General features: G+C 40.2%; 1 protein-coding gene across 2 annotated transcripts in view; it reads right to left on the bottom strand.

The window, feature by feature from the left end:
• vldlr (very low density lipoprotein receptor) overlaps positions 1-17,112 on the bottom strand; it is a 58,403-nt gene that overhangs the window by 31,803 nt on the left and 9,488 nt on the right. For both annotated transcript variants that reach the window (XM_038733824.1, XM_038733825.1), the window contains exons 2-3: positions 12,293-12,412; positions 7,367-7,489 (exon numbers count right to left, since the gene is read on the bottom strand). In XM_038733824.1, the coding sequence (XP_038589752.1) occupies positions 7,367-7,489; positions 12,293-12,412 (243 nt within the window). The remainder of the gene's footprint in view (positions 1-7,366; positions 7,490-12,292; positions 12,413-17,112) is intronic.

Here is a 17,112-nt window from a genome sequence, read left to right as displayed (position 1 = left end):
ACAGAACTAAGACGGAACTTAAACGGAATTGTGGGTGAAAAAAAATAAAAAAATTCCAAAAAGACAAGTTCATTGTCTATTCGGCAACTTTATAAGACGTACTGCAGATGGAGAAAGTCGGCACAGCAGACACATACAGGGAGGGAGAGACAGAAAGAGGCGGGGCAAGCCGATGTGTTTGCAGTGAGCACACTGGGGGGGGGGGGGGTGTATGCTACTAGTATCCAGAAAATATCAGCTTCAGGACCTGGTCTGCCCCTTATCCCCATGATCTTCCTCTGTGGTGGGAGATAACAAGTAGTGCTGCAGAGAAAAACACACCGTGCTGTGATAAGAGCTGCTCAGTGGAGCAGTAGAAGGTGAATTTAGAAGTGGCTCCTATGGATGTCTGAATTATTGACTACGAGGATGTAGTTTGTTGATAAGCCAGGTGACAATATGGTGCCATATTTCTGAACCCACTTTGGTGCGTTAGGTACCCATCAGTTACACTCACAACTCTGTATGACAATTCATACTGTTCTCTCAGCACAAGACTTACCCTGTCTAGTTTATCAAACAGGTAATGATCTATTCTCCATACATGCTCCTTGATGTATCCAAAGTCATATCGTAGTTTAACTGACTGGCCATCAAATGGAAAGTTTCCATTTGGTTTCAGTACAGATACATTCTACCAGCAGACAAAAAAACACCCCACTGTATATAAAGTCAGAGTTTGCCGATTTATGCATGAAATATATCCAAATAATAAGACTTTCAATATTTGATGCCAGGGACACAGTGCGGTCAGTGTTTTGGTTGACAGTGGATGGTGGTAAAGCCCCAAGAAACATCAAAGTGCACCAGCAAACAGCAGGCAGGGAGACTGCTAGCCAATGTAAACATGCAGGGCTTGACAATAACGGTGGCCTGGCCCTTGGCCACTAAAAAGTAACGTTGGGACTGTTGAAGTAGCAACTCACTGGCCCAATCAAAAAATAAATGAAAATCTTCTCAGCTGAATTATTACCTCAGTAAACGCTTTCATAATGAGTTTATGGTCTAAGGAGTTAGCGTCAAGTCTTTAACACAGCATGATGTTTATTTAGTAAATGTTGGTCCTAGGGGGAAATAAACCAGAAAGCAGCGCATGCTTTAGGACAGGACCACCTTGTGATTGCCATAACGCTACCATGGCGACCTGTCAATCAGGATAGAGGCAACTTGCATCTGCTGCTCTATAAATATTTTTATATACAGTCTATGGTATAAAGTTTATTAAATGGCTGTCAGCAGGAGGCAGCATGTCATGTTTGAGTCTGTTAGTATGTTTATTTTATAAATTGTTAACCTTTAAAAAAAAAAAAAAAAAAACTTTAACTGATTACATTTTTACATTTAAGTTTTGGTCAATTTCTCTCAGAATCCCATTGAAGTTGATACTGAAGACAAAGATTTTTAATTGGATGCTACAGTGTTGACCTGTTTCAACTTAAACCCAGGGTGAAACCTAAGCATTAAGGGAGGACTGACATCCTGGTTGTCTTGTTAACAATGACTAAGTAAACAGAAACTACAGCTCACTTCCTTAATTTAATACTGACTCAAGAAAACACAACCACAGTACACGTCTTTCACACGTAAACTGTCAGAGACAGAGACACACACACACACACACACTTTAGATTCCATTCCCTGCTGCCAAGTCATGTGTAACAGCTGGTCAAACAGTACAGTGATATAACAGCTACAGTAGCTGGGTTGACCTGCACGTACACCATTCTAGCTATGACTGGAACTTAACACAACCCCCCCCCCCACACACACACACACGACTATAAACTGTAATGCTGTACAAGACCTTCAGTTGACCGACACTTTTCCAAGTGCCAAGTAGAAATGCGCGCGCACACAGTCCCATTTAATCTACACAAGAACAGCCTCATGTCAGGAAGTTGCCAAGTCTAAAGAGGGAAAGATCAAATGCAAATGGCACAGCTTTCAGTCATTCAAGTTCTTAGCAGGAAACTTCTCTAATGTAGAATTTTTAAAAATGTGGATTAAAAAGGTGTAGAGGACCAATTTAAGCAGATATAACTGTAAAAAACTGCAAATGGTAAAGTTATAAAATGTTCTCAGGAGAGACCATAACAACCGAAAAATGCACTTATGTCTATCAGTGTCTTTAATACTACCGCAGGTTTTGGGAAAACTACAAAAGTGCAACCTTCGCAGTCTTGGAGCAACAGTTCAATATAGTAATACAACCCTAACTGGCACCTGAATTTGACGATCATCAATTAATGTTGGAATTAGATGAAATACATAATGAAAATCTGAAACACATTGGAAAAGTGGAATTCTGTCTAGGATACCTATCCACAGTGCAGTCTGACATTAGATTGAATGGAATGAGTATACTTAAGCTTTCTGTATTTTTTCCAAGGTTAAAGTTTATTGTTTGAGCAGCAGATAATAGCACAGCCCAATAATTTAAAGGATATTTGCAGGTTAAAAGACGTGAATAGAGTCAATAAGCATTGCTTTCTGTAGTATTGGGAAAAAGATCCAGCTGAATCATACAAAGGACAGGGTGATCAACTAATCAACAGGCTGAAAAGGTGAAGAAAAACAAAACCCCCCCAAAAAACCCCAACCCCATTCAGATCAAGATGGTGGAAGGCAGGAAAGAGAATACAGGTTTTCAAGGATCACAAATTCCTCCTCAAGGTCCATTGGCTGGGATATTAAACATTTGAATACAAAGACCATTCTACAAGTGTATTATCCACTCCATGGTCTAGGCTTATCCAGCCGCTTCTTACCTACTTTTTTTATCTTTAAACGCTGGAGAAATTGAGGAAGATCTTGGCAACACCACACAGCCAACGGTGCTCTGAGACTTCAGCTCCTCAAACTGCAACACTCAGGTTTTGGCAGAGAGCACCACGGATCCCCATCAGAGAGCAGGAGGGATTTGCCTCGACTTTGAAGATGTGGTATGGTTCTCTTTTCTGCCAGAGGTACAGAATTATTGTTGTATTGTTTTCAGGTTTGTGCACTCAACCTGCTGTTGACACTCTAGCAAGAGTCAGAGAGGACTGCTCTGTAAAAACACTGCAGTATAACGTACGCCTGAAACCCCTCTGCCTCCCCCCACCAAATATTACTTCAAACACTGATATGTAGCATGGATAACTCTCAGGTTCTACTTTATATTCAGTGGCATGCTCAAGAATTGGTTGTATTATGTCCTTTTCTCCCCCCCCAACTGAAAAGTTTGGGTTAGACTGAACACAAAACTCCTGCTGGTGCCTTCCCAAAAATACCACAATGCCGGTCAGCTCTGGGCTTTGTAAAACACTGTTTTATCATTTGTACAATAAAAAGGATCTAAATTAAGACTCAATTACATGTTATACTCTAAAAGATTTTAATCACGTAACTATCCATTACTTCATTGATTTACTTTGAGTTATTGGTTATCCATGGTCAGTATTTAGAGGAGCTTTGTGATCAAGAGCCATTTCTACTTTTCCTATTTGGTATTGTAGAGACCTCTACTGTGTTGCTGACCTATTAGTCTATTTCAAGAGATGGTGTATGTGTATTGTGAGGGTCTAACTTAGATAGTTTTCTATTATTGTGTCCCTGTAGGGCTGCACGGTTTTGAAAACAATCTGACATTGTGATCTCTTTTGTGTTCAGTTTTATTCATGTACAGATATATAACATAAGTTTTCCTCATTTGGGTACTTTAAAAGTCTGCCCTCACCTAACAAAACAGTGCACATCAGGTCTGCTTTGCACTTTTGATGGAGCCGTCAAGTCAAATCAGTTGCAAATGATTACAGTATATAGTCCAAAATCACATTCTTGTAGAACACTTCCCATAGCTTATTATCCTTCATTTTTTTACTGAATGCGATAACCACAGTTCATCAGGTCAAGTATGTGTATGTACTCCGTGTCACTTGTTAAATAAGGTGCGTGTTAAAGGTCTTTGTACTGAAGCCATTTAATATATTTACAACGAGTAGTGACCTTGTGCTGGAGGTTCTCTTTAAGTCACACTCCCTACACAGCTTTCTGTATACATGAGCAGAGATTACTTTTCTTTGATTAGTTTGTACAAACAGCAGTCATATTTTGCTGTGAACTCATTTAGGTGATATAGATGTGCGTTTGTTGCACCATCAGACAGTAAAAACATTTATTGAAATGGGTTTGATAAACAGCTGCCTTCTTTTCTACTGCCAAGATATGGAAAAAGGTGCTAAACGTCTCATCAACCCTCTAGCGAGCCTTTCTTGTGTGTCCTCCATCGATACGGATTACATCCTAGTACACTGCAGTTTTGAAGTTGGGAACAGACCTGAGGTTCAGTGTTTACTCACAGTACCACAGATAAAATAGAGACTTTCCATCTTTAGTTGACTTCCAAAAGATGCTTTAAGCATTCAGGAAAATTTCAGGAAGCACAGTGGTTGAAAACAAGTGGTTGATTAAGTACCTTCTGGTGGTTGATTTCTGTACCTGAGGAGATGCCAAGTCTATTTGTCTTTACAACGGTAGAGTGAAGGCAGTGCAGATGAGAGATTCTCATTAGAAAGCAACTTCAGTATAAACACTTTCAATCATCACTCCTCTACAACGAGCACCTCGGAGAGACCTCACATCACAGTTATACCATTTAAAGAGCAGCAGCTCTCCTTAGTTCCATTTAAACAACTTTATTTGACAGGGCTGCTCACAGGGGACTCCACCTCACTGCTTTTAAGATACTCTTAGAAACAGCAGGAAGTCTCTCCTGTGCACTCTGATTAAAAAAAACCAAACCCAAACTCGGCAGCTAGTTGCTAAGCCAACTCGAAGAGTAACCAGCTGTATGGCTTAGACCTTTTCGGCCTCAAGGAAATATTCTTCACAATACATTTTCCTCAGTGGTTAAAGTATTATTCAGAAATTTAAGTATAGTACACCTACAGTACAAATATACTACATTCCAAGTCCTGTACCGAAAACTTCACCTAAGGAAATAAGTATCAATTACAATTACTCATTATGCAGAATCCTCTTTCATACCTTTTTGCATATTGTTGTATCAGTATTGATGAGTAGCCAGTTGATGAGCTCATTTTAACTACTCCATATACTGCAGGGTCAGAAGATAAACATTTTGGCTGTTACCATTGTAGCTATCCCTTTAAGATCTGTGTACTAGACCATTGAAGGTAATGTTGCAGTTCAGAGCAGGTTTTGCTTCAATTTGGAAATTGCACTTGATTTGTGTGATAGTACTGTGATCTGTATTTAACATACATTTAAAACTGAACTTCTGTAATGTGCTTGCATATATGTACCATCTTCACACAGATCCATTTTATTGGGATAGAAGTAATAGTAACTTCTTTAGAACCATTTTTGTGTGAACTTTAAACATTGCAGTGCTTTGATACTTTTCACTTGTTTTTTCCCCCCCTTATCTGACACGGGAACCCTTTGATAACAAGGGGCGAGCTTAAAATATTCATAGCCACACATTTCACCTTCAGGTGGCGGAGTGTCTTGCTGAATGATAACATCGTGTGGTTTGATTATGTGTCCACATAAAGATAAAGCAGGGCTGGTTTTGAAACCTTCATTTCTGCCGGAATTATTTCTACAGCTGCAAGTATGAAAAACTTTAAAGATGGCACCAGTCAGACTCGTTTATTCTTTGATTAGATATTGTGCGATTTAAAAAAAAAAAAAAAAAAAAAAAATCATAATTTTGTTGCTGTAGAGGTGTGAGTTTTAAAATGACCTTGAGGATTTGCTGAAGTGTGGCATTTTAAATAATGAAATAACTGTTGTCTTTTAAAAACACTTCAGCTCTACGCATACGACAACTGAACCTAATGCTCTTCCTCCGATTTCCCCTGTACAAGTCATTTTTCTTTATGTTTGACTAAACCAAAGTCAGAGCACAGTGCAGCATAGCTTTAATTATTTAACAAGACATACAGTCCTTACCTGAAGTAGACAGTTTCAAGGTTGAAGTCTAATGACATGGTCAAAGAACTGGTCTGTTGAAAGCACCAATCTAAAGCTAAAGAGATTTCTGACTGTATGCATTTATGTCCTGTCCACTAGTAAAAGTATAGTAGTAATAAATTTGTAATGCACTTTATATTTGAAACAAATCTCAGTGTGATGACTTCAGTGTAAAGGCTCTTACTGTCTGTTGCATCTTTGTCATCCCCAAGCAGCAGCAGGCAACACCTTTTAATTGCAGCCTAAATAGGTAGGATACACTGTTTTCAGGTCAGTTTGTCCTTGCCGTTTAATGCACAGCCAGAACCTGTGTTCTTCTCTACAGTCAGAGACTGCAGTAATTAAGGCTGCTCACACCGTGTGACCTCCTGAGGGACACGCGTATAAGCCATGGTTTCATACTTTATTGTTCTAAATGTTCTGCCTTGTAATCTGCCTTTATGTGCTCTGCAAACTTCTGAATAAACCTCTTTCTGTTCAAAGTAATTTACAGAAGGAGTAGCTGACCTGTGTACAGCAGTGTTCTCAGGTGGCAGTTATAGCAGGAATAATAATCAATCATGCAGGAAGCAACATATTTACTGAACACTAAGACTTGAGCTCTGGGGCTCGCAGTCACTTGAGCTTCGACTGACCATCTACAAAAACTGGGTTACAAAGCCTTTAAACACATACCAATGCAATGTCAATTTCAGAGGTTAATTACTTGGACCATGTTTGAGAGATAAAAGGCACCGTTTTGATTATTTCAAATAATATTGATATTCTATTTTTCTTTTCCATCTGTGCCATACACCTCCACTGTTATGCAAAAACTACTGAAACATCAGTGAGCCAGTGTTGCACTGTATGACGTGTTCCTATGTTCCTTCATTACCAGTTTATTTTGATTCAATAAAATCCTACAATCCTTGGCTGAAAAGAGTCTAACAACTGCATTTACTGAAGTATAGAATAATGCCAGCCTTCAAAAAATAAAAAATAAAAAAAACCTACTACATGAAGTTTGAAAACTGACTTGCAAAGACACTAAACTTCCTTCAGATACTGCATTGCAATAAATTGTTTTAATTATTTTGTCAATTTTAAACCAATATAAACCGTATTTAAGTTAAATATATAGACTTCAAAATGCCCTGAAATTACCTTTTAAGCTAGTGTCAAGTCATATTTTAGCATACTGAAATGAATGACCCTCAACAAGGCAAGACGTCACTAAAGAAGTTTGTCTTGGGAAGCAGTAATATTAACTGTTTAACGGTTTTTAGTAACCGATTAAAAATGTTACCACCCCCCCCACCCACCCGGAAACCCATGTTGGGTTCGTCAGAGGAAACCATGTACTCACGGCAGATTTCCACGCTCTCGTCTGACCCGTCCTCACAGTCCGGCTCCCCATCACAGTGCCATCGCTTGGGTACACATTGGCCGTTGCGACACACGAAGTCCACCTCTGCACAAGTCTTTCTAACTGGATTGGGAGAGAGAGATGGATTCATTACACTAAGAAGAAGAGGAGAGAGAGACAGGCTTGTTCTTGAAAAATCTCACAACAGAAACATGAATAAGAGGAAGTGCAAATTCTCATTAAGTATGCCATTAAATCCATACTATGGATATTTGCTGCTTATTTAGGACAATGGAAACACATCTAAAAAGAGTGAATTCCAAAGTGAAAAAGGAAAACTTGAACAACATTTTTTGCTAAATGGAAATCACTATGTTGCTGTTACGTTTCTAGTGAATTTACATAATTGATGTATTGGCTTAACAGGTACACATGTACTTTATTACTATGTAAACATGGATTGTTTGGATGTGGGGCTTTTGTTTTCTCCGGTCATTTTTAGCTCTTTGCGCTGTAGGTGAACCTCAGTCACAGGATCACCACTAGCTAGGCACTACAATGTGTTGTAGAATGAGGGGACGGAAAGCTTGTACGGTGTTAGTAATTGTTTACTCATTAAGTCATCCTGGTAAACAGGTTCGAAGTCTGTAATCACACAGATCATTAAGTTCTCTAAAAACCTTCTGAGGGCATTTATTAAAAACAGCTACACTAAAATGTCTGTTTACAGTTGAAAATGTCAACAAGATGGAACCAGTTAGTCATTTTTCCTTCTGATACATTTGAATACATCTTAGTCTTTAGGAGATCCAATCATCCATTCAAATAACTTTTTCAAAACTAAACTTATTAAGTTTTCCTGCTTTCCTATCAATCGCCTGGTGACCCCAGAGATCTCCCTTGCGACCCACTGGGGGGCTGCCATACCAAGGTTGGGAACCTCTGATATTTCTGTACTTCAGCTGCTTAAGCTAACATTAATGTTAGCATTTCAGAATGACTGAGATGAGGGACACTTTGGGTTTTCTGAAGTGGGGCTGTATGGGGCACTTGTCCATAGCCAGAGTATCACCTGCAGTAGATGGCGGTGTTCTACAGTGTGACCAAGTTGAGCTTATGCTTAGGAATACGGAAGTTCCACAGTTGACAAATTGTAGTTCCAAAGGTAATGGCTGTCAGGCCGCAAGGTAAAGTGATGAAAATATTCTAAATATAGCGTATACTTGGAACAGATTTAGATTAAATTTAGGTGGTTAAAATACATTTTGCTGCCGACCCTGTCCACAGTTTAACATTGCTTAGCTTCCATGCCGGTACAACTCTGCTTCTTCAAACTGAGGATGTGCTGACATGATGTTGCTTAAAAGTTTAATGGGAGATTCCGACAACTCTGTTCACCAGATGTCAGCCATTTAGACTCAACTAAAAACTAGATACTAGCTTCTTGTCTAAATTGACGTGAGGTGATCAACTAGATTGTTTATTAAGAGCAACATCCGCCAGTCTGATTGGTGACTCTTCAACAAAACCAGCACCATCTTCGCTCATTTCTTTGCTCTACATGCTGGTGTTATGCTGGCCCAGAACAGCTGAGAGTTTAGTTGTTCAGCCAAAACAAAATTGACTAAACAGTTCTAATTAGAACTGCGTTTTTGCAATTTTAATTACAACAGGCAACTGATATTCGTATGAAACCATTAATCATTCAGGCCCCATCTCCGGGTTATGTTTGTCTGGTGCAAATCAAGGGAAAAAGAAAAAAAGACAAAACAAAAAGATGACCGGAAGAGATGAAGCGGACTGCTAAAAATAAATAAAGAAATAGTTTTATGTAAACTTGTCCACTCAGGGCTTGAATGTTTCCTTCAGGCCATTCCTCAGCCTCTGATCAGAATACAAATATGTACCCAAGAAACAACCAACTCACAATTTGAGCCATGACAGCAGCAAGTCGCAGCGGGGCTCATTATCAACCTCTCTTTTGGATTCTCATCTTTCACATGTCCGTGTGCCTCAATTCTGGTTAAAAGCTAAAGCAGCTCTAATCTCCCAGTGATAGAACAACAGATGGAGACAAATGCAACAAAATGCCAGTGGCTATGAGAGTGTGTGAAGGCGTGTAACTTACTATGGACAGAGAAGGCTGCAATCTGTTTTAGCCCATCATCACCTCACTGTCTTTACAGACACCAACTTTCCGTTGCCTTCATTTTTTGGATCTCAAGCAAAGAATCACCAGTAAAACGCAATACTTCCTGCAGATGTTTCACATTAAAAGTCTTCCAGCAGCTCAAAGAGCATAAACCCTCCCTCCTAATTCCTGGTAGGCTTTTATTTTGAAACATCTGCAAGACATGTTACTGTGGAAATGTACATTATACTGGATTTAGAATGTGAGCCAATCGAGGACAAGCAATTAATCTGTTACCATCTTTGCCAAGTAATTTCTTGCAGGAAATCCTGTATATTTGTATCTGAAGGGGGGTCTTATGGATAACAGGATTTTCTCCCCTCCATATCACCCTGCAGTATGATCATCTGTTCTTCTCTCCCCCTCAGTCTTTGCTTTCTTCCTTTTCCTCACTCATTTCCTTCCCTTGTTCTTTCCTTCCTCCCTCCCAGTCTCATATGACCCAGATAGATGAGGCACAAAAGAAAATGGAGAAAGATCTGAAATGTATTGGACACACACACTCTGTCGTATCCATATTTAGCTCTGCTCCATCTACTACCTCCCATCACCAGGTCATTCGGTCCCAAGAGATGCTGGGAAGGCTCCTGGTGGTGCCAAGCTATCACTGTGGGTTCTGCATGTCATGTGACATCTATGTGAAGACGTGAGAACATGTGCCATCTATTCTATACTGTCTGGGGGCCCTTTATACTCAAGAAACATGTGAAAAAGCGAAGTGTGTTGTGTTTGACCATATCACTAGTCTGTAAACACAACTGTACAGCATATGTATGATAAAAGTAATAACCGTGTGCGCAACACACTAATGTTACTAAGAGAAACTGTTTCTCAGTTTGTGCAAGAAGGTTTATAAATGATGTAACAAAGTCCTCCAGCAGATATTTCAGAGAGTCTATCAGGCACCATATGAGGTGACCTTTCAGGATACGACTCAGACTCCATTTACAGATTGTTCACTTTGGCACAAAAACATGCTTAATTGTAACCAAGATGGATTTCCATCCATTAGCCCACACTCCATCAAAAGGCCACATTAGCAGTGTAAATACAATACATTTCGAGCCCACATAGTGGAACAGGAGCAATCAAACAGAACACAGTAACAAACATGGATTGTCATACCTTTTGCGTTGTTAACAAAAGCGAAAATGCATTTATTATAGCATCGAAGGATAAGGATGTATTTTTATTTTTTTTTATCTCCAATATACATTTGCCCCCTTACGGATTAATTCTTTTGCATGTTTGTCACACTGAAAGGTTTCAGATCAAACAAATTGAAATATTAGACAAAGATAAATTAAACACAAAACGCAGTTTAAATGACTATGTGGGGAAAAAAGTCCAAACCTATATGGCCCTGTGTGAAAAAGTGATTGCCCTTAAACCCAATAACTGGTTGGGCCAACCTTAGCAGCAATAACTGCAATGAAGCGTTTGCAATAACTGGCAATGAGTCTTCTACAGCGCTGGGGAGGAACTTTAGCCTACTCATCTTTACAGAATTGTTGTAATTCAGCCTCATTGTAGGGTTTTCAAGCCTTAGCTGCTTTTTTTTAAAGGTCATGCCACAACATCTCATTTGGATTCAGGTCAGGACTTTGACTAGACCACTCCAAAGTCTTCAATTTGTTTTTCTTAAGACATTCAGATGGACTTGCTGGTGTATTTTGGATCCTTGTCCTGCTGCAGAACCCAAGTGCGCTTCAGCTTGAGGTCATGAACAGATGGCCAGACATTCTCCTTCAGGATTTTTTTGGTAGACCGCAGAATTCATGGTTCCATTTACCACAGCAAGTCTTTCAGGTCGTGAAACAGCAAAAATAGCCCCAGACCATCACACTACCACCACCGTATTTCACTGTGGTGATGATGTTCCTTTTCTGAAATGCTGTGTTACTTTTACGCCAGAAGGAATGGGACACACACCCCCCTTCCAAAAAGTTCAACTTTTGTCTCGTCAGTCCACACAGTATTTTCCCCAAAAGTCTTGGGGATCATCAAGAAGTTTTCTGGCAAAACTGTGACAAGCATTTGTTCTTTTTGCTCAGCAGTGGTTTTCCTCTTGGAACTCTGCCACGCAGGCGATTTTTGCCCAGGCTCTTTCTTATGGTGGAGTCATCAACACTGACCTTAACTGAGGCAAGTGAAGCCTGCAGTTCTTTGGTTGTTGTGGGTTTTTTTGGACTTCTTGGATGGAGTCGTAGCTGCGCCCTTGGGGTCAGCCGGCCACTCGTGGGAAGGTTCACCACTGTTCCATGTTTTCGCCATTTGGGGATAATGGCTCTCACTGTGATTCACTGGAGTCCCAAAGCTTTAGAAATGGCTTTATAACCTTTTTCAGACTGATAAATCTCAATTGATCATCTCAATGATGTCTAGCTTTTTTGGTCTACTTAACTAGCTAGTTTTGGTCTCCTTCACTTTGTCAGGCAGTCCTATTGAAATGATTTCTAGTCTGAGGACAGGTGGCAGTAATCAGGCCTGGTGTGGCTAGAGAAATTGAATTGGCAATCACTTTTTCACAGGGCCATGTAGGTTTGGATTTTCTTCCCCCTTAATAAAAAAAACACTAATTTAAAAACTGCATTTTGTGTTTACTTGTGTTATCTTTGTCCAATATTTCCATCTGCTTGATCTGAAACATTTACTGTGAAAAACCATGCAAAAACAAAAGAAATCAGGAAGGGGGGCAAACACTTTTTACTGTGTGTGCACGCGCGCCATCTCACCACAGGAGTTCTCATCACTGCCGTCGGTGCAGTCCTCGTCTCCATCACACTGCCAGACGGACGGGATGCAGCGACCGTTTCCACACTGAAACTGGCTGGCCTCACATTCTGTCTTAGTACCTGCAGAGACAGACAGAGGGGGGGGGGTTGAGGACAACTAAAAAGTGATTTCAGTTATCATTTACTGTTTAGAGATAATGCTCTTTGTTTAGTCCTAACAGAGTTCCCTACAGTGCTGTAATTTCAAAACAAATTGTTTTAAACAGGACTAGCCGGCAGATTTTAGTCACCACTGAGCCACTCTGGAGACAGGCCAGCTCCACATGTTGGATTTCTATACAACATTGATTCTTCTTGCCACATGACCAACTAGTCACAATTTCAACAGTACCTTACTGTAGTTCCTCTAACATCACAACCAGTTTAACAGCATCACCAACATAGCTGTATGAACACAACAGGAGAGACAACCTTCCTCAAATGATGGTGTTTGAGCACCCCCTCCCCCCCTTATCCAAAACCATGTAGAACCACATTAACTTTTGATTTGACAAAATGATTGGGCAGATAACACCCTCAAACCTTACACAGCCAATTCAGATAAGGAAAAACTTAACGGGGGAAAACAAATTGGAAGAAACCTCAAGGAGGACAGAGGAGGGATCCTTCTTCCAGGACAGACAGACGTGCAATGGACAATCAGAATAATATTCAGATAAATTGTTGGCATAACAATGTGCATCTGGGAGGAGGCTGACTCCTCTCCATTAAGATTGGAGCAGATAGACGATGCCATCATCCATCCTGAAGTTTCATTGTAGACATCATCTGATGCCAATTTTGTAGACACCCAACCATACTCTTCACCACAGAGGCCTGGAAAGAGGGCTGGCAACCACACAAGAGGCAAAGCTCAAGCACACCACTCTAACAGATAGGAAAGAGGAACAGACCTACACAGAGGAAAAGAGACAAGGAGAGGCTGAACCTCCTGGAGAACAAAGATCAAAATAAAACAAACAAAAAAAAGGGTCTGTTGCTGCAGGGAAAGGGACCAGGACCAAAAGCTTGTAAGGTCCATAAGGTTGACAGGCCCCTGTCCGGTGTAATAGACTCAAGTCAAGGGTGTTACCGCTGCAGTGAGTGGGTATATTTTAGAGGATCAAAGGCCTTCTTCGGGTGAACATAGAAGTCACCTAGAACTAAAATCTCACCCAAATGAGTAACAAAGTCAGCATCTCTGTTCACTACAATAACACCCAACTACCCGTCACAGTTAAGGGACCAGAGACAATCTGTTGGAAACTCTGGCACCAGGTAGACCGTAAGACGTGACTTGCGATGCTGATCTAACGTTGCAGGTAATGGCGATCCTCCATTACTAGTGTGCATTGTTTAGCCCTGTTTGTGGGGAAAAACAAGACACGCAGGCAAACGGGACTACCAGCAAGGGTTCAGAACCAGTTTGTAGTCATGAGGACTGCAGACCAGGCCACGCTAGTGCTTTCACTATAGATCTGGTATCAAACCTGCGGCAGAAGCGGACAGAATTTAATTCACCAAAAGGCAAATGGCGACATTGATTTTAATGTGGCAGATTTCATATGTGGAAGGAAAATCGCAATTACATTTTTTCCCCCTCAAATCATTCAGCCCTAATTTAGAGCACAGAGAGTAACCGTTGCAGGAGAGTGAAGATTAAAACAGAAAATTGAGGAGGGAGAAAGCGCAGGCAGTGTCACTGCATCCGAGTAGAGTCACGCGACCTACGTGTATCTGCATTCAGTTCCCAGATTGCTCAACACTTAGTGTTCTCATGCGCTGTTGAATGAAGTGAAACTACAAGTAGAAACCAGACTTTCCACAAGGTCATACTAGAAAGTAGAGTTTCTGCAGTGTAGTGTGTGGTCCGTCGTACTTGAGTTTGTGACGACTTCAGGTCTTAAACAATCTGAGTTTGATGCCTTTATCTGAAAACAATTGAAGACGTCACCTTGGCTACACCTGATATGAGTGCAGCATGGCAGGAGATAATTATACAGCCAACAGTGCCAACAACCTGCAGACCTCCACAGCTCAGAAAGAGCTTCCTCCATAGTAGGAAAGTTCACCATGCTCAACATGTTGCCTTCCAATAAGATCCAGCCAACTGTTGGCTTGCATTAATGGCCAACTGTGCTGTGGCCAACAATGACTGACTGCCTGGTCAACTAGGCCTGCGACTAACGCCGGTTTTCATTATTGATTTGTTGTACTGTTTTGACTGTTAATTGAATATTTGTTTAAAAACAAATTTCAGGACTGAATACTAGAATGTAGTTTGTACAGTGTAGTGTGCAGTCTGTTGTACTGGCGTTATTTTAAGACCTGAAATCGTCACCAACAGTCTGACCTTGACGCCTCGGTCTGGACTGTGTGTCTGCCCAGGTGGTAAATGGAGCACACAGCAACGACAGAAGCCCAGGAGAGCTTGCAGATCAAGCAGACTCGCTGTGCAACTGAGAAATGAAGTTGCGCTGGAAAGGAAAAAAAAAAAAAAAACACATTTTCGGGCCAAAAGGATTATAGGGGTTTACACCAAAATTCTATTCTGTCAGGATGGAAAAAGCCTCTAAAAGCTGCATTTAGTTACTGAAACGCTATTATGAAACTGTTTTAAGTGGGTCAGCAGATCCTTAAGGGAGAGAAACACCCCCCACCGATCTGATTTGAACAGAGGAGCTTCAGGCCTTAAATAAAGCAGCAACACATGAGCGAAAACCTGCATGAATGAAATTGTGCGCAAGTTATAAACTCTATGGTCCTACTGTGCAGCTGTGGGCCCGTTAGGATCCTCCATCATATCAGCAACATGACCAGGTTTAGATTTTAGACTGTAGGTCGGACAAAACAATTGTCACCTTGTATTGTAGGAAATTATGGCTAAACATGATGCAAGTCCACAAACTTCATAGCATGGGAGGTGGTAATACAGCCAACAGACTTCCATTCAATCAAGACTACAGCAGCTGTACCTACACCACAGAATAGAGTGTATGCTGACCTCTTATCCACATTACCATTTCAAATCAGCACAATGGATCACAGCCTACCTACATTTTAAATTAGGACACATGAGCCCATCAACCCATCTAACAAATAACCACTAACATACAGACAGATAACAGGGAGCACAAAACATTTCTTCAAGCGCCTCCACAGCTCAGGAAAGCTTCCCTACATAGTAAGAAAGTTCACCATGCTCACCACGTTCCCTCCTGATAAGATCCAACCAACTGTTTGATTTGCATCAACTACTAACTGATGCTGAAGCCAACCATGGCTGAGGACTGCAACTAATGCTGGTTTTTATTAATTTGTTGTATTGTAAATATAAAAATGCCAGAATATAAAATATTGTTGCCCATAATAAATTCCTGTATATGGAGGGCGATATCCTCCAGATGCTCATTTCCCCCCCACCCTTCACTAAAAATTTAAAAACCTACAAATCCTCACATTGAAAAGGTTGAAACCTGTCATTTGATAACTTTTGTGATGATCAGGTACTTCATTGAAGCCCATCATTTCAACACTCTTGTCAACTTAAACTTGCAACATATAGCCTATAGTAGAGGACTGGTTGCTCAAATCCTTTGTCATTGCACACACGGAAATAGTTCTGGGTTCCATCAGCGAATGAGAACAAGTTTAAATACACAGTAAAAAGGGGGCATGAAAGGACTCATTTCCTAATTTTGCAAGTATAATGCAAGTTTTTGTAAACTATTAGGTTTCCTTCAAATCTGAGATTAATACAACTCCCAGTGTTTCCCATTAATTAAAGAGACTATGGCGGCCAGCCTATGTGCGTTTTGCACCACTGCTCCTCACGGCTGTAAGCTCGCATGCTCACGCACTTTAGCATCTGACCAAGAAAACCACTTCTTTCTTTTGAAGACAACATCGTTTGATGTCAAGTACAGTAACGTACGGTTGAATCTGTTAATTCCAGCATTATTTCTTTGGTATCCCACATTTTTTTAAATTAAGCCACAAAAAGACTCCAGCTACAAGATACCATTTTAAACTTGACAGGCCTACACCAACACATTACTTTAGCGAGCTGTTAAACCATTTCTGGCCACAACATTTTTTTTTTTTTAAAGCGTAAACACAAAGGCCCACTAATAACTTTTTTTAAATAGCCAATTTTTTTATTAAAAGATGTACCCTGGTACCAGAAACTTATTGAAACAAAAGATGTATAAAATCGTGCTTTGAGAGAGTGATTGTGTTTCCGCTGGAAAGGTCCTTGCCACACAGCAAAAATAATCACTAAAAAAAAGAAACAAAACCCCTTTTCCATGTTGTTCAGCGTTTTAATATAGTTTATATTGCCAGCAGGCGTTTTGAAATGCTATTCCAAAAGGCAGTATGCATTTGTGAACGCTGCTCTATGCACCTCTATTAGATATTCAGTATGACAGTACTTGTGGTCATGTTCTCAGTCTCAAATAGAGCTTGTAATGTGACATGCCTGAACAAATATTACTGGGACCACTACAGAAAGTTACAAAGAAAAAATTATTCAATATTTAGGAATTCTACACTGCAAGAGGACCCCTGTGAGCTATAAATGAACACAAGAGCGGTTTGATTTGATTTTAAACAACTTTGTTAACTGTATTAATTAACATTTTAGCTTTTATGTTGTATTTGATTTAATGTTGAACAGGACACCTTGATTTTTATTAATATTTGAATTTTCTTCAGTTATTAAAAAAACTCTTAAAATGTGTTGTGCACATGATCATGATGGTACCACCGCTTACTCATTT

Source organism: Micropterus salmoides, unplaced genomic scaffold (genome assembly GCF_014851395.1).
Source record: "Micropterus salmoides isolate LMB-PRFRI ecotype aquatic unplaced genomic scaffold, ASM1485139v1 Ms_hic_scaffold_20, whole genome shotgun sequence".
Lineage (NCBI taxonomy): Eukaryota > Metazoa > Chordata > Actinopteri > Centrarchiformes > Centrarchidae > Micropterus > Micropterus salmoides.
This window is presented reverse-complemented; position numbering and strand designations above follow the sequence as displayed.